The sequence below is a fragment of the Gadus chalcogrammus genome, chromosome 20 (genome assembly GCF_026213295.1).
Source record: "Gadus chalcogrammus isolate NIFS_2021 chromosome 20, NIFS_Gcha_1.0, whole genome shotgun sequence".
Taxonomy (NCBI): domain Eukaryota; kingdom Metazoa; phylum Chordata; class Actinopteri; order Gadiformes; family Gadidae; genus Gadus; species Gadus chalcogrammus.
The window spans coordinates 167,470-192,261 of NC_079431.1; the positions used below are offsets into that span (position 1 = coordinate 167,470).

The following is a 24,792-nucleotide window of genomic DNA, read 5'->3' on the forward strand; positions in this document are numbered from 1 at the left end:
TTGTCAATATATAACATGTAACTTAGACCTATATGTTTTTGTCAATATATAACATGTAACATAGACCTATATGTTTTGGTCAATAAATAACATGTAACATAGACCTATATGTTTTTGTCAATATAACATATGTAACTTGTATTTAGCCTAGATGTTTGGGTTAATATAAAACATTATTCCTTCATTGCTTCATTCTAACCCCTTCATTCTAACCCCTTCATTCTAACCCCTTCATTCCAGAATAGACAGACGGCTGCTGCCCTGAAGCTTAAGGTAAGGTCATGCACATTTATTATTTTTTATATTATAATTGTATTATGTGTTATAATGTAAATTAAGGAGCTGTACTGAAAACAAGTTCCACCAGCCTGGCTGTGTGCTCATTAACCCTTTAAGGTGTTCGGGTCTGTGGGACCCGTTTTCAGTTTTTTTTTTTTAGCTTAATAAAAGTGATACAAATAATTATTTTTTTGAAGTAAGATTCATTGGCTTTGGCTCATTTTCTGTGAGGAACATGAATCAGAAAACATTTTCAAGGACCCCCCCCCTGTATACCCCCCCATCACATTTATATTACACACAGGGTGTTCGGGTCCAGTGGACCCGGAGCTAGTTTAAGTGTGGAAATCATAGGTTCTGTGCACCCTCATTTTCCCTTCCTCCTCTCTCTCTCTGTGTCTGTGTGTCTGTGTGAGAGAGAGAGAGAGAGAGAGAGAGAGAGAGAGAGAGAGAGAGAGAGAGAGAGAGAGAGAGAGAGAGAGAGAGAGAGAGAGAGAGAGAGAGAGAGAAAAGTAAAGCAGGTGAATGGGCCCTTGGTGTGTTGGTCAGTGTGCACCCACTGTTCCCACACAAGGTTGCAACATTGGAGCACCCAACACTATCTACACCCATATTCCCACACATTTCACCCTCTGTCTTGCGGGAACCAAGCTTGGGGACCTGACACTATAAAAAAGCTCTGTCAGCGTGGTTCTATACCACAACTGATCAAAATGGCAAAGCAATTCTCTGTTCAGACTGCCTTACAGTTGATATTTGAAGAGACAGAGGGTTTTGATGGTGATGCAGAGGAAATAGTTTCAGAAAGTGAGGATAACATTTCTGAAAATTCAGAGTCTGACACTGAGTTTGAAGAGGAGGATGAGCATCATCGAAACGTAAAAGAGCCTCAGGACTAGCCCTTCAGCAGCCAGGACAAGCCTGCGAGCAGCCAGCCCCAGGACCATCCCGTGAGCAGGCAGGACCAGCCCGCAAGCAGCCAGCCCCAGGACCATCCCGTGAGCAGCCAGCCCCGGGACCAACCCGCAAGCAGCCAGCCCCAGGAACAACCCGCAAGCAGCCAGCCCCAGGACCAACCCGCAAGCAGCCAGCCCCAAGACCAACCCGCAAGCAGCCAGCCCCAGGAACAACCCGCAAGCAGCCAGGACCAGGACCAACCCGCAAGCAGCCAGCCCCGGGACCAACCCGCAAGCAGCCAGCCCCAGGAACAACCCGCAAGCAGCCAGCCCCAGGACCAGCCCACAAGCAGCCAGGACCAGGACCAACCCGCAAGCAGCCAGCCCCAGGGACATCCCGCAAGCAGCCAGCCCCAGGACCAACCCGTGAGCAGCCAGATGTAGGACCAGCCCGTCAGCCAAAAAGAAACACTGTGAAGTGTGTGGACCCATGATGGACAGAAAAACACAATATACATGCAACCAGTGCAAGAAATACGTATGCAATACACACACAGTGAGACTCTGCCCCTCACGTGTGGTATAGTCTGAAAACGTATAATGGCCGTGTTCAAAGGCTTTAATGTCCTCTGGTCTTAATGTCCCCTCTGGTCTTAATGTCCTCTGGTCTTAATGTCCCCTCTGGTCTTCATGTCCTCTGGTCTTAATGTCCCCTCTGGTCTTAATGTCCTCTGGTCTTAATGTCCCCTCTGGTCTTAATGTCCCCTCTGGTCTTCATGTCCTCTGGTCTTCATGTCCTCTGGTCTTAATGTCCCCTCTGGTCTTAATGTCCCCTCTGGTCTTCATGTCCTCTGGTCTTAATGTCCTCTGGTCTTCATGTCCTCTGGTCTTCATGTCCTCTGGTCTTAATGTCCCCTCTGGTCTTCATGTCCTCTGGTCTTAATGTCCCCTCTGGTCTTAATGTCCTCTGGTCTTAATGTCCTCTGGTCTTAATGTCCCCTCTGGTCTTCATGTCCTCTGGTCTTAATGTCCCCTCTGGTCTTAATGTCCCCTCTGGTCTTAATGTCCCCTCTGGTCTTAATGTCCCCTCTGGTCTTAATGTCCTCTGGTCTTAATGTCCCCTCTGGTCTTCATGTCCTCTGGTCTTAATGTCCCCTCTGGCCTTCATGTCCTCTGGTCTTAATGTCCCCTCTGGTCTTAATGTCCTCTGGTCTTAATGTCCCCTCTGGTCTTCATGTCCTCTGGTCATAATGTCCCCTCTGGTCTTAATGTCCCCTCTGGTCTTCATGTCCTCTGGTCTTCATGTCCCCTCTGGTCTTAATGTCCCCTCTGGTCTTCATGTCCTCTGGTCTTAATGTCCCCTCTGGTCTTCATGTCCTCTGGTCTTAATGTCCTCTGTGTTCCGGTGTGCAGAGGAGCTATGAGTGGCAGGGTTAACCCTAACCCTATGAGTGGCAGGGTTAACCCTAACCCTATGAGGGGCGTTCTGAAGAGGAGGTTGGAGGAGGTGGAGGCGTCCCCATCCCCCCGCTCCTCCATCAGGGAGTCCGATGAGGAGCTGTCCTCGGAGAGCGACGACAGCGCTGACAGCCTGAACCCGTCCGCCTTGGGACCCGTCGTCCGTGAGTAGACCCACACGTTGTCCCGGGACCACCGCCTGGCCCCGGTCCACACGTTGCCCCGGGACCACCGCCTGGCCCCGGTCCACACGTTGCCCCGGGACCAACGCCTGGCCCCGGTCCACACGTTGCCCCGGGACCACCGCTTGGACCCGGTCCACACGTTGTCCCGGGACCACCGCCTGGCCCCGGTCCACACGTTGTCCCGGGACCACCGCCTGGCCCCGGTCCACACGTTGCCCCGGGACCACCGCTTGGACCCGGTCCACACGTTTTCCCGGGACCACCGCCTGGCCCCGGTCCATACGTTGTCCCGGGACCACCGCTTGGACCCGGTCCACACGTTGTCCCGGGACCATCGCCTGGGTGGGGTCCAGCCATTCAACATGACATGAGAATAGTCGTCCCAATCAAACAATCCAGGGAATGAGCAGTCAATCCAACTGCCTTTCAGAGTGTCATCATTTTCTCCAGGATATAGTGTGCACAACCTTGATACCTGAAAATATTATTATCATATTAATAGTATTATTATTATTAATATTTATGAAATGTTCCAGTACCCCCTTAAGCTGATCTGTTACTACAGCCTCTAGTTGATCTGTTACTACAGCCTCTATTTGATCTGTTACTACAGCCTCTATTTGATCTGTTACTACAGCCTCTAGTTGATCTGTTACTACAGCCTCTAGTTGATCTGTTACTACAGCCTCTAGTTGATCTGTTACTACAGCCTCTAGTTGATCTGTTACTACAGCCTCTATTTGATCTGTTACTACAGCCTCTAGTTGATCTGTTACTACAGCCTCTAGTTGATCTGTTACTACAGCCTCTAGTTGATCTGTTACTACAGCCTCTAGTTGATCTGTTACTACAGCCTCTAGTTGATCTGTTACTACAGCCTCTAGTTGATCCCTTACTACAGCCTCTAGTTGATCCCTTACTACAGCCTCTAGTTGATCTGTTACTACAGCCTCTATTTGATCTGTTACTACAGCCTCTAGTTGATCTGTTACTACAGCCTCTATTTGATCTGTTACTACAGCCTCTAGTTGATCCCTTACTACAGCCTCTAGTTGATCTGCTACTACAGCCTCTAGTTGATCTGTTACTACAGCCTCTATTTGATCTGTTACTACATCCTGTAGTTGATCCCTTAGTACAGCCTCTAGTTGATCTGTTACTACAGCCTCTAGTTGATCTGTTACTACAGCCTCTATTTGATCTGTTACTACATCCTGTAGTTGATCCCTTAGTACAGCCTCTTGTTGATCTGTTACTACAGCCTCTTGTTGATCTGTTACTACAGCCTCTAGTTGCTCTGTTACTACAGCCTCTAGTTGATCTGTTACTACAGCCTCTAGTTGATCCCTTACTACAGCCTCTAGTTGATCCGTTACTACAGCCTCTAGTTGATCCGTTACTACAGCCTCTAGTTGATCTGTTACTACAGCCTCTAGTTGATCTGTTACTACAGCCTCTAGTTGATCTGTAACTACAGCCTCTAGTCGATCTGTTACTACAGCCTCTAGTCGATCTGTTACTACAGCCTCTAGTCGATCTGTTACTACAGCCTCTATTCGATCTGTTACTACAGCCTCTAGTCGATCTGTTACTACAGCCTCTAGTAGATCTGTTACTACAGCCTCTAGTCGATCTGTTACTACAGCCTCTAGTCGATCTGTTACTACAGCCTCTAGTCGATCTGTTAGATGACCTCAACACGGTTCATACTGCAGTTGGTCTGGTCTCTGAAATGTTGGAGCTCCGCCATGAGGGCCCCACCATTAGGGCCAACCGCCTGTGTTCTATGTTAGGATTACTTCTATACCATGCAGGCTACCTGGAGGGGACAGCCAGCAGCGCGTTATTCATGCCCCCTGTTGGCCTCAGGGGGACTCTCCTTTAGAGCCCTACAGAGGACCAGAGTGGATAGACATGAGAAAATACATTTAAAGACGTGGTAGGACCTGGGTACATGTCATAGAAGGGTTGGGCTACCACCTTTCACAGGAGACACTCCATGTCTGGTGTTTAGTTAGCATCCCATATACAACCTGACCATGCTCTCTCTGCCGCACCTCTTTGTCCATCCGACCCTTCTCTTTCTCTGTGCTTCTTGCAGCTGACTCTGTATTGAAGAGGGGGAAACGCCGCCGCACCAGAAGGGTCCATTTTGAGAATGTAACAGTGTACTACTTTGGCCGCAGGCAGGGGTTCACCAGCGTTCCCAGTCAGGGGGGCAGCACGCTGGGTATGTCCAGCACACACAGCTGGGTGAGGCAGTACTCGCTGGGGGAGTTCGCCCTGGAACAAGAGAGACTACATCGGGACATGCTCCGGAACCACCTGAAGGAGGAGAGGGTCAACTCAATCAAACACAAGGTACCTCCACATCAGGACCATGTAACTCAAGGTACCTCCACATCAGGTCCATGTAACTCAAGGTACCTCCACATCAGGACCATGTAACTCAAGGTACCTCCACATCAGGTCCATGTAACTCAAGGCACCTCCATATCAGGTCCATGTAACTCAAGGTACCTCCACATCAGGTCCATGTAACTCAAGGTACCTCCACATCAGGTCCATGTAACTCAAGGTACCTCCACATCAGGACCATGTAACTCAAGGTACCTCCAAATCAGGTCCATGTAACTGAGGTTAGGGTTAGGGTTAGGGTTAGCTCTAACCCTAACCCTAACTGAAGGTACCTCCACATCAGGTCCATGTAACTGTTCAGAACCACAGCTTCAGGACCAAGTAACTTGAAGAGAAAATATCTTTAAAATAAAGGATAACGTGATAAAAAATCAGCCGTTTATACTCCCATGGCAACTACTGCACTCCTGCTAACTCCTGCTGCACCTAAATTGCCCTCCTTAAGTCCCTGGAGAAGTAATCCCTCTTTCATGTTCCTTTTCAAACTGACTTTGATTTGAAGAGTTTCCTTCCTCGCCCTTCATGGTGCTCCGGATATGGGCTTAGAGATATGGGCTTGGAGATATGGGCTTAGAGATATGGGCTTGGAGATATGGACTTGGAGATATGGGCTTGGAGATATGGACTTGGAGATATGGACTTGGAGATATGGACTTGGAGATATGGACTTTTTTGAGATGGGTTGTCATTGCTGTTTGATGCTAACGTTGTGAACTGTGATTGTGATAAAGGGCTACATGAATAGAAGTGAACTTTGACCTGACCTGAGACCTTAATGTCATCCCAGCTGAGCCAGGGCGGCTGGGGGGGGTCGGAGGAGGCCCAGGCGCTGGCGGCGGAGGACATCTCAGATGAGGACCTGGACAGCACGGAGGTGGACGAGTACTTCTTCCTGCAGCCCTTGACCACCAAGAAGAGGAGGGCTCTGCTGCGCTCCTCAGGGGTCAAGAAGATCGCCGTGGAGGAGAAGCACGAGCTGCGGGCCGTCCGCACATCGCGGGAGGACTGCGGCTGCGACTGCAGGGCGTTCTGCGACCCTGAGACCTGCGCATGCAGCGCGGCCGGGATCAAGTGCCAGGTGATCAGAGAGAAGGACCACCTAATGACCGCTGGCCCCAAGAATGGCTGCTGTCTATATTCTAATACTATCCGTATTTCATATCCTCATAACTACTCAGATCTGTATCCGTACCCAGTTGAATGGTGAACCCGTTGCTTGACCATTAACCTGTGGCTGGGTGTCCTCAGGTGGACCGCCTGGCCTTCCCCTGCGGCTGCACCCAGGAGGGCTGCAGCAACACCGCCGGCCGGCTGGAGTTCAGCCCCCTCCGGGTGCGGACCCACTTCCTGCACACCATTATGAAGCTGGAACTGGAGAAGAGCCGTGAGCAGCAGCAGCAGCCTCCCACTGGCAACGGTTACCACGGTGAGAACGGAATGGGCAGCGGCAGCGCCCGGGTCCAGTCTCAGCACGGCCTGGAGTACGGCCAGTCGGACGCCCTTCCCCAGGGCCCCCTCATGCACCTGCAGACCCCCAGAGAGATGGACCAGCACCTGGAGGATGAAGAGGAGGAGGAGGAGGATGATGAAGACGAGGAGGAGGAGAATGAGGAAGATGAGGAGGACGAAGTGGACAGCAGCAGTGTGTGCAGTGAAATCTCCGACTCCAGCACACAGAGCTTGGCTAACAGTGACTCTGAGGAGGATGAGGACAACCAGGATGATGAAGATGAAGAAAAGGGGGTGATCTTCAAGAGCAGGGCCATACCCCATGTGTCCCCGCCGACCACCGCCTTGGGCTCCACAGAGGACTCTGGCGCTCAAGACATGAACGGGAATAGGTGCTTGCCAGACTCGTCCCCTGGAGAGGTTCAGTTGGAGAGCTCCAGCAGCACAATGGCCCCCAGCTCAGCCTGCCAACACCCTGACCCCCCGGAGAGAGAGCGCCCCACCTCCCAGGACCCACTGGGCAGAGTCCACACGCTGGGCGGAGTCCACACACTGGGCAGAGTCAACACACTGGGCGGAGTCCACACGCTGGGCGGAGTCCACACGCTGGGAGGAGTCCACACGCTGGGCGGAGTCAACACGCTGAGCGGAGTCAACACGCTGAGCGGAGTCAACACGCTGAGCGGAGTCCACACGCTGGGCGGAGTCAACACGCTGGGCGGAGTCAACACGCTGAGCGGAGTCCACACGCTGGGCAGAGTCAACACACTGGGCGGAGTCCACACGCTGGGCGGAGTCCACACACTGGGCGGAGTCCACACGCTGGGCGGAGTCCACACGCTGGGCGGAGTCCACACACTGGGTGGAGTCCACACACTGGGCGGGGTCAACACACTGGGCAGAGTCAACAAACTGGGCGGAGTCCACACACTGGGCGGAGTCAACACACTGGATGGAGTCAACACACTGGACGGAGTCAACACGCTGGGTGAAGTCCACACACTGGACGGAGTCAACACACTGGGCGGAGTCAACACACTGGACGAAGTCAACACACTGGGCGGAGTCCACACGCTGGGCGGAGTCCACACGCTGGGCGGAGTCCACACGCTGGGCGGAGTCAACACACTGGGGGGGGTCAACACACTGGGCAGAGTCAACAAACTGGGCGGAGTCCACACACTGGGCGGAGTCAACACACTGGATGGAGTCAACACACTGGGCGGAGTCAACACGCTGGGTGAAGTCCACACACTGGACGGAGTCAACACACTGGGCGGAGTCAACACACTGGACGAAGTCAACACACTGGGCGGAGTCAACACGCTGGGCGGAGTCCACACGCTGGGCGGAGTCCACACGCTGGGCGGAGTCAACACGCTGGGCGGAGTCCACACCCAGGACAGGCAGCAGGCCTCGTCCCGTGGGCTAGCGCTGGAGCGCTACATGGCTGGTCCCCAGCCCCCCCTGCCCCCCAGCCCCCCCTGACCGTACCGCCGTGCTGCGGGCCACCGGCTGTGCATCCAAACCGGACAGCAAAATCAAGACAGATGGAGCTTTCTCGGATCAGCCTCAGGCGCAGAATCACAACCAGATAGTGAAACCCTCTGAACGATCACGCTGGCTGTTCCTTTGGCAGCAGCAGCGGTGATAGAAGGAGGCATTGTTCAGGGCCTGCACAGGAAGAGACTAGGTTTAGTTGGCGTTCAGATGATCCCCTTAGCAGACCGTCGCCCTGAGGTCAGGGCCGTTCAGCGAGGTCCAGACCAGACTCAAGCGTCTCTTCTTGAAGCTTTCTACGATGAGCATGACCCACAACGCATCATAATGAGTCCACAATAAGACGTTGAGATGCCAATCATGTTGGAGTTGGGCTTCTTCCTCCACTATGCCATTTTGACGCCAGGATGAGAATGAGCACACACACGTGTTCTGCAGAGCAATGAGTCTGGTCCTTTCAGAGTTGAAGGCCCAATTTCAAGCCAAAATTGAACCGTATATATAATATATAGACTACGTCTACTACATGTGTCAAATGTGCAAAAGAAAGTTTGTTTATGAGTTATGCAGAGCATCATTTATATTGTACATTATCTTTATAGTTATACGCATGCTGTCTTAAGAAACCCAATGGTGTTTCAGAAAAGCTGGCCAATGTTTATTGCGAATACACATATATATCTATATCTATATATACACACACACATACACAGGTATATTATATCTTATAATACTGTATATATAATGTTAATTTTTCTTGTCAGTAATCTTTTGTGTTTTTCTAAAGGAATGCCACACTGCTCCCTGACTTCACTTGGCATCTCTTTAATACACAACATGACGTCTAACATGTGGCAGGAACATCCCAGAAGCACTCTGGATAGCTACTGCAGCCCATTAAGGTTCACTCACAGCTTACAGGGAACTGTACCCCCTAAAGGTTCACTCACAGCTAACAGGGAACTGTACCCCCTAAAGGTTCACTCACAGCTTACAGGGAACTGTACCCCCTAAAGGTTCACTCACAGCTAACAGGGAACTGTACCCCCTAAAGGTTCACTCACAGCTAACAGGGTACTGTACCCCCTAAAGGTTCACTCACAGCTAACAAGGAACTGTACCCCCTAAAGGTTCACTCACAGCTAACAGGGAACTGTACCCCCTAAAGGTTCACTCACAGCTAACAGGGAACTGTACCCCCTAAAGGTTCACTCACAGCTAACAGGGAACTGTAACCCCTAAATGTTCACTCACAGCTAACAGGGAACTGTACCCCCTAAAGGTTCACTCACAGCTAACAGGGAACTGTACCCCCTAAAGGTTCACTCACAGCTAACAGGGAACTGTACCCCATAAAGGTTCACTCACAGCTAACAGGGAACTGTACCCCATAAAGGTTCACTCACAGCTAACAGGGAACTGTACCCCCTAAAGGTTCACTCACAGCTAACAGGGTACTGTACCCCCTAAAGATTATGACCACTTACAGCTAAAAGGGTACTGTACCCCATAAAGGGCATGTCCACTAACAACTTACAAGATACTGTACCCCCTAAATTCCCCCTTACAGCTAACAGGGTACTGTACCCCCTCAAGGTCATGTCCACTAACAACTAGCCCTAAAGGATCACTAACATCTTACAGTCATGGACATTTGGTGGAAATAGGATTAGATGGAAACTTGAAATAGTTGAAACATTTCCGGGGGACCACAGCTATTAGTGTTTTAGTAATGGAACTGAGAACAGGTTTACACATATTCCACTGTTAGGACTTGTATGTCTATCAATTGAGATGATAATCATGCAGGCCCATTAATTAGTGTTCTACATGAAATCATTTACGAAATGATCAAAGATTAAGAGGGAAATAAATTAGTGTTCAATCAAAACAATTATATATTTCCCAATATATGTATATTTTTATGAGGTATGAAAGAACAGGTTAGCATAAGTGAAACCATGACTATATTAAGCCTCTTATCATATATTCAATAGCCTCCGAGTTTAAAAAAAAATCTTTCCCACACTAATAGTTCACGAAAGCATTGTGCTTGTTAAGCTCTTAGCCCCTGCATTACGGAATATCTGCCCTGCCCTCAATACCTTCCAATCATTATCATCAGGTAAAACTGTCTGTGCCTCGAATGGCTCAGAGATAAACGCACTGAAGGCTAACATCACACTGAAGTCAACATACCCCTATAATCAACCTACCCCTAACATCAACATACCGTTACCATGCCACTGAAATCAACATACCCCTACATTTTGCCAAAGTAGACGAGAAGGAAGGGGTCAGGAAGAATAGCTGCTGTGTTGGATTGATTCGATATTTATTCAGAATCATGTCTATAATATTATTATTTATTGTGGCTAAACTAAAACGTCTATGTCGAGTCCCATTTGTTTTATGCTGGTTGTGATTTGTAGAATTGTCACAGGCCTAATTTATTTTGTTTTGATCCATATTCTGTGAAACCGGATACATTTTGCACAAAATGTTATATACATGTTAGAAATCGATTTGTTTCTTATGGTAGATTAAAACCAAAATCCTTTTCATGTCGTTTCCTTTTTACCATGGTTTACAAATGAACAGAATCGATATAAAGATCTGAGTTAATGAGCGGCTGGAGCCAGCAAGAGATGACCTCCCATCACACAGGAATATGAGGACAGTAGTGGCTCCTCCCCTTCCTGGTCAGCGACCAGGAAGGGGAGGAGCCAGCAGGAGATGACCTAACATCACACAGGAATGTGAGGACAGTAGTGGCTCCTCCCCTTCCTGGTCGATGACCACTGCGTGTACAGAACAGCAGGAGATGAGGGCATAGTGGCCTCCACATCTTTAGTGGCACACAATACAACAAGAAACAAATAATATACAACAGCTCATTAATTACATTTATAATCTAAATATCTCCCACCTGGGAGGTATAAATCAAGTTTCTCAGAAAATATAATATAAATAAGCAACTTGGTCAAACAAATTCTAACCTTTAGAAAGGGTTTGTAATGACCATAAATGGAAACATCTTAGCAAACTAAACTGTTTATTACAATCCCTTGTTGTGCAAGAAAATAGAAAATTAGATTTTCAAACACAAACTATAAATATAGACTTTTGAAAAGCTGATTGAATGTTTTACAATCGTATCTGCAACAGCAACTTTTAACTACCATTGAAACATCAAAATAAAAAATGATAATATTGTAGTTTGTAAAGAAATGTTAATGATTGTGCATATTAAGATCATGATTATGATTAAAATGTAAATCTTGATTATGAATATTAATATATCACGGTAAAGAATATTCAAGAGGATAAAAGTGATTATGAACATTCAAAGTTAAATACTGATAATAAATGCAGTCCTCAGCCCCAAACACGGAGGTCAGACAGGCTCGGTGGTGAATAGGGTGGATCTTGGGCTGTAATTCATTCCGCTTTGTTTAAAGCTTTTTGATCCTGTTTACGCTGCTGAAGGGATTTCAGCCATTTGATGGGTTGTGTAAATAAGTAGTAAGTAAAAAAAAAAAGTAAAAAAAATATATATATATATATATTCAACCTCAACAAGGCACCATAACACAATTCTGTGAATTTAAAATACTAATCACATATCTTGTAAAAACAGAAAAATGCAATTGACGCATTAAAAGCAGATAAATAAAATGGTTTTTTTTAAGTATTTGAGTAAAAGCGCTTTTTTTTTCCCATTAAAAGTCCATAATTTTATATCTATATAATTAAACCTGATCTGTCAGTTACCAGTTATCCCGCTGGTCTCTTAGGCCTTACCTAGCGGCCATGTTGGTTCCGCCTCTGATCTGAACCTCCGTATTCATTCCATCACCCTGCAGTGTTTAGAGTCAGGATGGCCACCAGCTGAATAAGGCCAATTTCCGGTTCCTTTCAGCGGTGGCATCCCCTTCTCCAGAGCTCCCATGAAGGTCCAGAGCTGAAGGTCCAGAGCTGATGGTCCAGAGCTGAAGGTCCAGAGCTGAAGGTCCAGAGCTCATATGAAGGTCCAGAGCTGAAGGTCCAGAGCTCATATGAAGGTCCAGAGCTCATATGAAGGTCCAGAGCTCATATGAAGGTCCAGAGCTGAAGGTCCAGAGCCCATATGAAGGTCCAGAGCTGAAGGTCCAGACCTCATATGAAGGTCCAGAACTCATATGAAGGTCCAGAGCTGAAGGTCCAGACCTCATATGAAGGTCCAGAACTCATATGAAGGTCCAGAGCTGAAGGTCCAGAGCTCATATGAAGGTCCAGAGCTCTCATATGAAGGTCCAGAGCTGAAGGTCCAGAGCTGAAGGTCCAGAGCTCATATGAAGGTCCAGAGCTGAAGGTCCAGAGCTCATATGAAGGTCCAGAGCTCATATGAAGGTCCAGACCTCATATGAAGGCCCAGAGCTCTCATATGAAGGTCCAGAGCTCATATGAAGGTCCAGACCTCATATGAAGGCCCAGAGCTCTCATATGAAGGTCCAGAGCTGAAGGTCCAGACCTCATATGAAGGCCCAGAGCTCTCATATGAAGGTCCAGAGCTGAAGGTCCAGACCTCATATGAAGGTCCAGAGCTGAAGGTCCAGAGCTGAAGGTCCAGAGCTCATATGAAGGTCCAGAGCTGAAGGTCCAGACCTCATATGAAGGCCCAGAGCTCTCATATGAAGGTCCAGAGCTGAAGGTCCAGAGCTCATATGAAGGTCCAGAGCTGTGAGCGGTCCAGAGCTCATATGAAGGTCCAGAGCTGAAGGTCCAGAGCTCATATGAAGGTCCAGAGCTGAAGGTCCAGAGCTCATATGAAGGTCCAGACCTCATATGAAGGCCCAGAGCTCTCATATGAAGGTCCAGAGCTGAAGGTCCAGAGCTCATATGAAGGTCCAGAGCTGTGAGCGGTCCGAGGCATCGCAGCCCGCCAGCGCCGGCTGGCCGCTCCCAGCACTGAGGCACATGTCGGCCCCTCGGAGGTAGAACAGGTGGTTCTGTAAAGAGAACGATAAACCATCACAAGCACTTATTACCACAGGTATGTTCATATACGAGCCTGCGACATTTAACAAGTATGATACGTCGACCAGCAGTTCCTCCTCAGTGGAGATGCGGAGACACAGGGCGGTTTATCAGCGATTTTAGTTTCAGACTCTGCGTTTCAGACTCCATGTGAAGCCTCCGCGTCCCTATTGGTCGACGAGCGGACCTCTAAGCATGTGACTTGACAACTCGTCCAAGAGATGTGTCTGAACTGCAGCGAGTCTCCGGTCAATCTAGAGGGAGTGTAGTGGAGAGCTACCGTCTACATCTCTCACGTTCCCTACTGCAGACACAACCACTTTCTTTTTGCATGCAATCCCACAACCGTCTTTCAGTTCAAAGCACAGGTTGCCCCTTGATGTAATCAGCCCTTGCTGATTTAATCAATACATTTAAAAAAAGCTTCTCCGTACTCACATCTTTCAGCTCCCACTCCTGCTCTGCGCCCACCAACGTGTGCTTGCCTTTGTATTGGCAATCCTCCAGTTTCACCAGTCCATCTTTCCCGTGCAAACACAGCTCCTTCTGAATGTTGTGGCGAATCTCTTGGTGTGAGGAGTACTCAAAATACTACAACAGAAACCCCATGAGGAGCGTGAGAAACCACTCAGTAATCAGACCTTCCTACCGTCCCTTCAGCCAATCAGAGCCGGTGGAGCTCACCTGGTTTCCTCCCAGCCCGTGGCAGGGGTACATGATGAGCTGCTTCCCGCCCTCGTTGTCCTCGCCTGCGTCCAGGCACGCCTCCTTCCCCTCGCTCCTGACCTGCGGGCGAAGGAGGGGTCATCCCGTGAGAGCCCCCCCTCACATGGAGCTCCACCCACGAGGGACAGGAATCAAAGCTCAGCTGAGGAGCAGGGGCCCTCCTCCCTCCCTCTGCCTAACAGAGAAGCCTTCCTCCCCGCCCTGACCCACAGGAGGAGGAGGAGGGTGTGTTTGTGTCTCACCGAGCCGAACTGTGGAGGATGAAGGTCTGGCATGAAGACCTCCGGGTAGACGGTATTCAGGAACCACGTGAAGGTCTTACACTGGAGCCGTTGACGGAGCTGCACCCGCCGCGAGACATCTCCGAAGGCCCCCTGTGTGAACCAACTCATCACCTCAACATAGAACCAACTCATCACCATCATAGAACCAACTCATCCCCTCAACATAGAACCAACTCATCACCATCATAGAACCAACTCATCACCATCATAGAACCAACTCATCCCCTCAACATATAACCAACTCATCACCTCAGCATAGAACCAACTCATCACCATCAGAGAACCAACTCATCCCCTCAACATAGAACCAACTCATCTATATCATAGAACCAACTCATCACCATCATAGAAACAACTTATCATCACCATCATAGAACCATCTCATCCCCTCAACATCGAACCAATTCATCCCCTCAACATAGAACCAACTCATCACCATCATCGAACTAACTTATCACCATCATAGAACCAACTCATAACCTCAACGTAGAACCAACTCATCACCTCAACATAGAACCAACTCATCACCATCATAGAAACAACTCATCACCATCATAGAAACAACTCATCACCATCATAGAACCAACTCATCACCATCATAGAACCAACTCATCACCATAGAACCAATTCATCACCATCATAGAACCAATTCATCACCATCATAGAACCAACTCATCACCATCATAGAACCAACTCTTCACCTCAACATAGAACCAACTCATCCCCTCAACATAAAACCAACTCAGCACCATCATAGGACCAACTCATCACCATCATAGGACCAACTCATCACCATCATAGAACCAACTCATCACCATCATAGAACCAACTCATCACCATCATAGGACCAATCATCACCATCATAGAACCAATTCATCACCATCATAGAACCAACTCATTACCATCATAGAACCAACTCATCACCATCATAGAACCAACTCATCACCTCAACATAGAACCAACTCATCACCTCAGCATAGAACCAACTCATCACCATCAGAGAACCAACTCATCCCCTCAACATAGAACCAACTCATCTATATCATAGAACCAACTCATCACCATCATAGAAACAACTCATCATCACCATCATAGAACCATCTCATCCCCTCAACATCGAACCAATTCATCCCCTCAACATAGAACCAACTCATCACCATCATCGAACTAACTTATCACCATCATAGAACCAACTCATAACCTCAACGTAGAACCAACTCATCACCTCAACATAGAACCAACTCATCACCTCAACATAGAACCAACTCATCACCATCATAGAAACAACTTATCACCATCATAGAACCAACTCATCACCATAGAACCAATTCATCACCATCATAGAACCAACTCTTCACCTCAACATAGAACCAACTCATCCCCTCAACATAAAACCAACTCATCACCATCATAGGACCAACTCATCACCATCATAATCGAACCATCTCATCACCATCATAGATCGAACTCATCACCATCAACATCGAACCATCTCATCACCATCATCGAACCAACTCGTCATCACCATCATAGAACCAACTCATCACCATCATCAAACCAACGCATCACCATCATAGAACCAACTCATCACCATCTTAGGACCAACTCATCACCATCATAGAAGCAACTCATCACCATCATCGAACCAACTCATCACCATCATAGAACCAAGTCATCACCATCATAGAACCAAGTCGTCACCATCATAGAACCAACTTATCACCATCATAGGACCAACTAATCACCATCATAGGACCAACTCATCACCATCATAGAACCAACTTATCACCATCATAGGACCAACTCATCACCTCATCACAGAACCAACTCATCACCTCAGCATAGAACCGACTCATCACCTCAGGTACATTGCTCCATCCACCACTATATTGGTAATAATAGGACTCAGTAATAACAGTAAGCAGAGCCAGGTACACACAGTCTGTGGCGTCCGGGTGGAGCCCCCGGCCTTCATGAGGGCTTGATGAGGGCTTCAGACCAGCAGCTTGTCATTTACTGGAGCGGGAGCCTTCCTGAGGCGCTCATCCTCATGTTTTAACTACAGCAATAACACTTAGTGTGGCTGTGATGGGCCAACCTGCAGCCAGTTCTTTGGAGACTCTTTTGGCTCCAACATGGAACACGTGTTCAGACCGCGCCTCGCTGGGACATCCATCCAACTGCCTCAACACGCCCGGACAGACATGTTGGCTGATCAGCCTGAAGCTCCCAGCTTTAACTCAGCTCCACTCATCTCTGACTCAGCTCCAAACATCTCTGACCCAGCTAGGTGTTTCATGCTGTAAGGATTGACTGCTGCTCCGGATCAAAGTGCGTAAGTAGTCAGCCAGCCAGCCAGCCAGCCAGCTAGTCGGTGCGGAGGGGAGGTACCTGTATGGCCAGCTGTCCCGCCTGCTGGTTGCGGCGGTAGAAGATCTCCTTGTACTCGTCCATCCAGACCTCGGCCAGCCTCACCTGGTTGCGGGCGATCACCTGGGTGCCCTTTGGGAAGGAGTGGGGGCTCTTGTTGCGGAACACGTGACCAACGACCGAGCAGGGCAGGATCTCCAGCTGCCCACCACACTGCCACACCTGCACACACACAGCTGATGTCACACACACAGCTGATGTCTCACACACACACACACACAGCTGATGACACACACACACACAGCTGATGACACACACACACAGCTGATGACACACACACACACACACACACACACACAGCTGATGACACACACACACACACACACACACACACACACACACACACACACACACACACACACACACACACACACACACACACACACACACACACACACACACACACACACACACACACACACACACACACACTACCCTAAAGGACATCTCGATGTTCTCGCCGCCCCAGATCTCCATCTCCTCGTCGTAGCTGCCGATGTGATAGAAATATTCTTTAGAGATTGAAAAGAGGCCTCCAGCAAACGTAGGGGTCCTGTTGAGAAGAAGGTTCACAAGGTGTCAGTCAGACGGCCTGCACCTAGCCAACACACCTGGTCCATCCATGCTGGTCAGTCTGCTGGTCGGAAGACAGCATGGGAATACTTAAGGGAATAATCCACAGGGGGGGGGGGGGGGAATCAGACTTCTACAGAACTCAAATCACAGAACGCAGCACGAGTCAACGCGGGATGGGAAGGAGCTCGCTAACTACTGGTAGACTAGGCCTAACCTCAGAGAACAGTCTTACTGATGGGGTAGACTAGGCCTAACCTCAGAGAACAGTCTTACCTGATGGGGTAGACTAGGCCTAACCTCAGAGAACAGTCTTACTGATGGGGTAGACTAGGCCTAACCTCAGAGAACAGTCTTACCTGATGGGGTAGACTAGGCCTAACCTCAGAGAACAGTCTTACTGATGGGGTAGACTAGGCCTAACCTCAGAGAACAGTCTTACCTGATGGGGTAGACTAGGCCTAACCTCAGAGAGTCTTACTGATGGGGTGGACTAGGCCTAACCTCAGAGAACAGTCTTACCTGATGGGGTAGACTAGGCCTAACCTCAGAGAACAGTCTTACTGATGGGGTAGACTAGGCCTAACCTCAGAGAACAGTCTTACCTGATGGGGTAGACTAGGCCTAACCTCAGAGAACAGTCTTACTGATGGGGTAGACTAGGCCTAACCTTAGAGAGTCTTACTGATGGGGTAGACTAGGCCTAACCTCAGAGAACAGTCTTACCTGATGGGGTAGACTAGGCCTAACCTCAGAGAACAGTCTTACTGATGGGGTAGACTAGGCCTAACCTCAGAGAACAGTCTTACCTGATGGGGTAGACTAGGCCTAACCTTAGAGAGTCTTACTGATGGGGTAGACTAGGCCTAACCTCAGAGAACAGTCTTACCTGATGGGGTAGACTAGGCCTAACCTCAGAGAACAGTCTTACTGATGGGGTAGACTAGGCCTAACCTCAGAGAACAGTCTTACCTGATGGGGTAGACTAGGCCTAACCTTAGAGAGTCTTACTGATGGGGTAGACTAGGCCTAACCTCAGAGAACAGTCTTACCTGATGGGGTAGACTAGGCCTAACCTCAGAGAACAGTCTGACTGATGGGGTAGACTAGGCCTAACCTCAGAGAACAGTCTTACCTGATGGGGTAGACTAGGCCTAACCTTAGAGAGTCTTACTGATGGGGTAGACTAGGCCTAACCTCAGAGAACAGTCTTACCTGATGGGGTAGACTAGGCCTAACCTCAGAGAACAGTCTTACTGATGGGGTAGACTAGGCCTAACCTCAGAGAACAGTCTTACCTGATGGGGTAGACTAGGCCTAACCTCAGAGAACAGTCTTACTGATGGGGTAGACTAGGCCTAACCTCAGAGAACAGTCTTACTGATGGGGTAGACTAGGCCTAACCTCAGAGAACAGTCTTACCTGATGGGGTAGGTCTCATCTTTCCTCCTCTGCTTCTCGTGCTCCGGTAGGCTCTCCCAGCCGAAGGACAAGCCCCAGTCGAAGTTGCCCCGGTTGTGGTTCTGGCCGTAGGGCGATGGCTTCATGAACTCGAAGGTGTTGAGGTCGATGGTGGTGATGTCGGGGCTCACCACTGCTGTGTAGTTCTCCGCTATCCTGGCCAGCAGCGGCTCCAGCCAGCCGCTGAAGCACTCGCCTGTGAAGAGGAACCTTATGATGAAGAGCCAGGGAGCCTTGGAGCTGGAGCTCCAAGGCTCCCTGGGCTGATAGGTCTAGGAAGGGGAGGCAGGGCCGCTGGTGTACAGTGAACTCACAGTGAGCATCCAGGAAGGTGAGGGTGTCCCCAGTGGCCACCGAGGCCCCCAGCAGGCGCGCTGTGATCAGACCTTTCCGCTCTCGCTGGCGCACCACGCGGACCTGGCCCAGCGGCTTGAGGAACGCGTCCAGGCCGCCCTGCAGCGCCTCTTGAAGGACAGGAGCTCAGTTCAGACAGACAGACAGACAGAGAGACAGACAGAGAGACAGACAGACAGACAGACAGACAGACAGACAGACAGACAGACAGACAGACAGGGCTACCGTCCACGCTAGCGTCGTCCACCAGGATGACCTCCTTGAGCAGCCGGGCGGGGGCCGTGTGCAGCACGCTGAACACCGTCCTCATCAGCGTGCTCCAGGCCTCGTTGTGGAACACGATGATGACGCTGGTGGTCGGCAGCGGCGGGCAGCGGGCGAACGTCTGCTCCAGGCACCTGGAGGTCAAACACAGCCATGTTGTACCTGTGGAGACACCTGATGCTCCCCTGGTCTCACTGGTATGGTTATGCTGGGCTACTGGTATTGTTATACTGGGCTACTGCTGGTATGGTTATACTGGGCTACTGGTATGGTTATACTGGGCTACTGGTATGGTTATACTGGGCTACTGGTATGGTTATGCTGGGCTACTGGTATGGCTATGCTGGGCTACTGGTATGGTTATGCTGGGCTACTGGTATGGTTATGCTGGGCTACTGGTATGTTTATACTGGGCTACTGGTATGGTTATACTGGGCTACTGGTATGGTTATACTGGGCTACTGGTATGGTTATACTGGGCTACTGGTATGGTTATACTGGGCTACACGTCACCCACATGAAGCAAAGGCACTGAAGAAATAATTGATAACATATGGTGGCATTTATTGATTTCCCTGATGGCCTGAAGATATGGACTCTATGACACTAGAACTCAATCCACTCTGTGACCCTCAACCCACCAAAGGTCCTTTCCGCTTACGATTGATATTTGACTATTTAGCAGACGTTTTTATCCCAAGGGGACAGTGCATTCTCGGCCTGCATTAACAAGCAGCTAGTTCGACGCCTGGTTCAACTACATACTCATCATTGATCAACATATTGGAGGCGTATTATCTGGAGTATTCTATGTATTCAATGTGTCAGCAACTACCTTTTACCGGCCCCTGACCCCGCCCCTAACCCCGCCCCTGTCGGCCCTCACTCTGGGGGTCTGGTGTGGGGCCCCCCGCCCCTAACCCCGCCCCTGTCGGCCCTCACTCTGGGGGTCTGGTGTGGGGCCCCCGGCCCCTAACCCCGCCCCTGTCGCCCCTCACTCTGGGGGTCTGGTGTGGGGCCCCTAACCCCGCCCCTGTCGGCCCTCACTCTGGGGTCTGGTGTGGGGCCCCCGGCCCCTAACCCCGCCCCTGTCGCCCCTCACTCTGGGGGTCTGGTGTGGGGCCCCCGGCCCCTAACCCCGCCCCTGACGGCCCTCACTCTGGGGGTCTGGTGTCGGGCCCCAGGCCGCGGCTCAGGGAGATGCGGTCGCTGGCGTACAGGTTGAAGCAGTGCTTCTCCTCGCCGCGCTGCTTCTCCTGCTGCTGCGCGGGGGTCAGGGAGTCTGTGAGGAAGGCCCCCCCCGAGGCCCCCGGGGCCCGCGGGTCCTGGGGGGGGCGCTCCAGGGCGGGGCGCAGCTCGGCGGCGCCGTAGCGGCCCGGGGGACAGCCCCTCCCCCCTGGGCCCCGCCGACGCTCTGGGGCCCGGATCTGCAGGTCGGGGAGCAGCTGGTGGACGGCGCCCAGGACCCGGCCCAGCACAGAGCCCTGCCCCCCCGCCGAGGTGGGGGGAGGTGGGGCGCCCGGGACCTGGGCCGGGCGCCCCACCTCCCACTGCATCAGGAACAGCACCGTCACAAACACCAGCGCCAACAGCACCACCTTCACAGGGCGGAGCCACCGCCGCAGCACCCTGCGGAGCCCAGGCATCAGGGAGACAGGGCCTGGGGACAGACAGACAGGCATCAGGGAGACAGGGCCTGGGGACAGACAGACAGGCATCAGGGAGACAGGGCCTGGGGACAGACAGACAGGCATCAGGGAGACAGGGCCTGGGGACAGACAGACAGGCATCAGGGAGACAGGGCCTGGGGACAGACAGACAGGCATCAGGAAGAAAGGGCCTGGGGACAGACAGACAGGCATCAGGGAGACAGGGCCTGGGGACAGACAGACAGGCATCAGGGAGACAGGGCCTGGGGACAGACAGGCAGGCATCAGGGAGACAGGGCCTGGGGACAGACAGACAGGCATCAGGGAGACAGGTCCTGGGGACAGACAGACAGGCATCAGGGAGACAGGGCCTGGGGACAGACAGACAGGCATCAGGGAGACAGGGCCTGGGGACAGACAGACACCCAAAGAACACCCCAGTGGACACTGGTGAGTTAAGGGAGAGACGGATGGTGCTAAACACAGGGATATTCTTGAGTAAAACCTGTAACACTCTGTGCGTGATTTGAGTCTAGGACGGAGGTTCACCTTCCAGCAGGACAATGACCCCAAACACACTGCTAAAGCAACACTTGAGTGGTTTAATGTATTAGAATGGCTTGGTCGAAGCCCAGACCTCAATCCAATAGAAAATATGTGGTCAGACTTAAAGATGGCTGTTCACAAGCATTACCATCCCAACTTGAAGGAGCTGTAGCGGTTTTGCAATGAGGAATGGGCAGAAAAAAGTGGCAAGATGTGGCAAGCTCATAAAGACTCATTCAAAGACTTGCAGCTGTGATTGCCCCACGGTGGCTCTACAAAGTATTGAATTTAGGGGGGGTGAATAGTTAGGCACATTAACTTTGTTATTTTGTCCTATTTGTTGTCTGCCTCACGTTAATAAAAAAAACCATATTCAAATTTGTGGGCATGTTCTGTAAATTAAATGATGTAAATCCTCAAACAACGCATGTTAATTCCAGGTTGCAAGGCAACAAAAGACGAAAAATGCCCAGGGGGCTGAATACTTTTGCAAGGCACTGGAGGTTACATGAAAACATAGGTTATAATGTGAAGAACTCTTAACACACTTGGAATCAAATGAAGACAACGATTGTAAATATTTTCCAATATAAAGTAATCTGATACTGTAATATGAAGACCCATGAACGCACCAGACGGAGCCCGAATCAAACCCTTTGAGTTTGAATCAGAGTTGAGTTCTTCTGAGAACGATGACACCCATCGGACGAGGAGAACATCAGCGGTCGGCAGTTCTGAAAAGTCCGACCTTCTGCTTCAACTTCTAAACTTCTTGTTTGTTTGTTTCTTTGCTTGTTTTTCTCTAAAGTAAAGACCGCTGCGGGCGACCCCTCCTCGCGCTGCCACACTTCCGTCTCGCGGGTCCAGGTGCGTTCCCTCAGGTAGAGGGCGGAGTCCTTCCAGTGCGCATGCGTGGTCCTAGACAGGTCTGAGTTGGTCGTTAAAGTCCGTATCCCCGATAATAACCCTATATACGATCTGTTAGTAATAATGACTCTCGGTTAGGCCTGGTATGTTGGGTATAACTAACATGGTCCGACAGTCTTTGGTCACTTTGCCGAAAGTGTTCGGATATCGAAATCGGATTCCCCGCAGAAGTCTGATCAATAAAGGAGATCTTAATTATGATCTGTTCAGCCCTTAAGTTAAAGGATATCTTAATTAGGAGGACTGGTTCACTCCTTCAGTGAAGCAGTCTCACAACCCGACACTAGTTAACAGCTCTTACCGTTCAGCAGTCATCACATCGGGGGACAGCTGGAGGACCAAGGCCAAGGGCCACAATATAACGGCCACAATAACACACACACACACACACACACACACACACACTCACACAACCCCGCGCGCGCGCGCGCACGCACGCAACCCCGCTCTAACCAGGGGGTCGCCCTCTCCGCGGACAGGTAGTCCGAGGGAGGTATGTGCCGTTCAGCAGGGCGGCATTGGGATCACCTGGGGGAGGGAGACGCCAGAGGCCTCTTAAGGACCGAACACGCACCAGAATGCAGAGACAGCCGAGTTGGACAGACGCGATAGGGGGAGAACGCACCAACCCGTACCAACGCCAATACGCTTCCCCCCCCAGGGCTGAGTGGGAGAAGACGGGAGCGATGAGACGCCGTCCACGCAGCCGGACCGGACCCGGAGACGCCAGGTCCCCCATAAGAGGAAGGACTTATGTTGTCTTTTGTTTTACCTTTTTTACACGTGAGGTGAACGAAATAAAACCGTTGACCCGCACCCCTGTTTGGAGTGTCTCCTTTGCAAATCCCAGCCGCCGACAATCGGGGTTGCCACAATATGTATGTGCGTATGTATATGTACTTATTGTCAATAAGTAATTATTAGATAATGGTCAATAAGTTATTGACCATTATCTTTACAGACAATCATAAAAAACAAGCCCTTAGCACTTAGCAACTGATAACTAGAAAGTGAATAAAAAAGAATGTTTAAAAGTAGGCTTAAATAAATTTTTTTTTTTATTGATAAATATAAGACATGAAACACAAACTCTGGTGAACTGGGGTTCTCCACACGGAAGCTCTAGAACCAGCTGGGGTTCTCCACACAGAAGCTCTAGAACCAGCTGGGGTTCTCCACACAGAAGCTCTAGAACCAGCTGGGGTTCTCCACACAGAAGCTCTAGAACCAGCTGGGGTTCTCCACACAGAAGCTCTAGAACCAGCTGGGGTTCTCCACACAGAAGCTCTAGAACCAGCTGGGGTTCTCCACACAGAAGCTCGCTCTAGAACCAGCTGGGGTTCTCCACACAGAAGCTCTAGAACCAGCTGGGGTTCTCCACACAGAAGCGCTAGGCCCTCAGCGCCCCGCGTGCCTTGTCCAGGATGTCCTTCCTCATCCGGGGATAGTTAGGGTGGGCTTCAAGGACCTGAGAGACCAGGAGAAGTTCTCTTTAGGAAACAAAAGCTTCATACAGACGCACTTTAGAGGCAACAAGCACAATGGAAATATGCTTATAATACAAGATGGGTTCGTCTTTATATCTCCTATAGCGGCTCCATGGAAGAGGAGCCGCTATAGGAGATATAAAGACGAAGGAAGCGCTAGAGGAACGCCGCTCTAGAGGGACGGCGCTCTAGAGGGACGGCGCTCTAGAGGGACGCCGCTCTAGAGGAACGACTTCAGCGCTAGAGGAACGCCGCTCTAGAGGAACGACTTCAGCGCTAGAGGGACGCCGCTCTAGAGGAACGACTTCAGCGCTAGAGGGACGCCGCTCTAGATGAATGCCGCTCTGGAGGAACGCCGCTCTGGAGGAACGCCGCTCTGGAGGAACGCCGCTCTAGAGGGACGCCGCTCTAGAGGAACGCCGCTCTGGAGGAACGCCGCTCTAGAGGAATGCCGCTCTGGAGGGACGCCGCTCTAGAGGAACGCCGCTCTGGAGGAACGCCGCTCTAGAGGGACGCCGCTCTAGAGGGACGCCGCTCTAGAGGAACGACTTCAGCGCTAGAGGGACGCCGCTCTGGAGGAACGCCGCTCTAGAGGGACGCCGCTCTAGAGGAAAGACTTCAGCGCTAGAGGGACGCCGCTCTAGAGGAACGGTGCTCTAAAGGAACGGCGCTCTAGAGGAACGCCGCTCTAGAGGATCGCCGCTCTAGAGGAACGACTTCAGCGCTAGAGGAACGCCGCTCTAGAGGAACGACTTCAGCGCTAGAGGGACGCCGCTCTAGAGGAACGCCGCTCTAGAGGGACGCCGCTCTAGAGGAACGGTGCTCTAAAGGAACGGCGCTCTAGAGGAACGCCGCTCTAGAGGAACGCCGCTCTAGAGGAAAGCCAC

The 24,792-nt window shown here is 50.6% G+C and overlaps 3 protein-coding genes across 5 annotated transcripts in view; 1 reads left to right on the forward strand and 2 right to left on the reverse strand.

Annotated features, from left to right (window-relative positions):
- The first annotated feature begins 256 nt into the window (after nucleotides 1-256).
- On the forward strand, nucleotides 257-8,173 carry csrnp3 (cysteine-serine-rich nuclear protein 3). The gene is made up of 5 exons (XM_056580278.1): nucleotides 257-273; nucleotides 2,589-2,797; nucleotides 4,920-5,179; nucleotides 6,024-6,314; nucleotides 6,485-8,173. Exons 2-5 carry the CDS (start codon nucleotides 2,596-2,598, stop codon nucleotides 8,171-8,173), a joined length of 2,442 nt encoding a protein of 813 aa, XP_056436253.1. The 5' UTR covers nucleotides 257-273; nucleotides 2,589-2,595.
- A 397-nt stretch (nucleotides 8,174-8,570) lies between these two features.
- On the reverse strand, nucleotides 8,571-22,742 carry galnt3 (UDP-N-acetyl-alpha-D-galactosamine:polypeptide N-acetylgalactosaminyltransferase 3 (GalNAc-T3)). 2 transcript variants are annotated; one of them, XR_008893537.1, is made up of 12 exons: nucleotides 22,124-22,742; nucleotides 20,455-20,956; nucleotides 19,258-19,430; nucleotides 18,993-19,142; nucleotides 18,640-18,874; nucleotides 17,080-17,197; nucleotides 16,606-16,806; nucleotides 14,173-14,304; nucleotides 13,889-13,990; nucleotides 13,643-13,795; nucleotides 10,932-13,176; nucleotides 8,571-10,880 (listed from the first exon to the last, which is right to left on the reverse strand). XR_008893537.1 is itself a non-coding variant. In XM_056580266.1 (11 exons), exons 2-11 carry the CDS (start codon nucleotides 20,940-20,942, stop codon nucleotides 13,063-13,065), a joined length of 1,866 nt encoding a protein of 621 aa, XP_056436241.1. In that variant the 5' UTR covers nucleotides 20,943-20,956; nucleotides 22,124-22,742; the 3' UTR covers nucleotides 8,571-13,062. The 2 variants fall into 2 exon arrangements, 1 of the variants encoding a protein (XP_056436241.1); XM_056580266.1 differs by having other exon boundaries at nucleotides 8,571-13,176.
- Nucleotides 22,743-23,461: 719 nt separating this feature from the next.
- The window catches only part of ttc21b (tetratricopeptide repeat domain 21B), a 30,871-nt gene continuing 29,540 nt past the window's right edge, over nucleotides 23,462-24,792 (reverse strand). For both annotated transcript variants that reach the window (XM_056579911.1, XM_056579910.1), the window contains exon 29: nucleotides 23,462-23,886. In XM_056579911.1, the coding sequence (XP_056435886.1) occupies nucleotides 23,809-23,886 (78 nt within the window). In that variant the 3' untranslated portion in view covers nucleotides 23,462-23,808. The remainder of the gene's footprint in view (nucleotides 23,887-24,792) is intronic.

What these genes read in the sequence shown, in the direction of transcription:
- galnt3 (XM_056580266.1), bottom strand. Translation starts at nt 20,942, where the DNA reads ATGCCTGGGCTCCGCAGGGTGCTGCGGCGGTGGCTCCGCCCTGTGAAG. An exon ending in ACATCGAGATGTCCTTTAGG is followed by an intron (nt 16,807 to 17,079) that starts GTAGTGTGTGTG and finishes GTGTGTGTGCAG; the next exon opens with GTGTGGCAGTGTGGTGGGCA. An exon ending in ATCCTCCACAGTTCGGCTCG is followed by an intron (nt 13,991 to 14,172) that starts GTGAGACACAAA and finishes CTTCGCCCGCAG; the next exon opens with GTCAGGAGCGAGGGGAAGGA.
- csrnp3 (XM_056580278.1), top strand. Translation starts at nt 2,596, where the DNA reads ATGAGTGGCAGGGTTAACCCTAACCCTATGAGTGGCAGGGTTAACCCT. An exon ending in CGCCTTGGGACCCGTCGTCC is followed by an intron (nt 2,798 to 4,919) that starts GTGAGTAGACCC and finishes TGCTTCTTGCAG; the next exon opens with CTGACTCTGTATTGAAGAGG. An exon ending in TCAACTCAATCAAACACAAG is followed by an intron (nt 5,180 to 6,023) that starts GTACCTCCACAT and finishes ATGTCATCCCAG; the next exon opens with CTGAGCCAGGGCGGCTGGGG.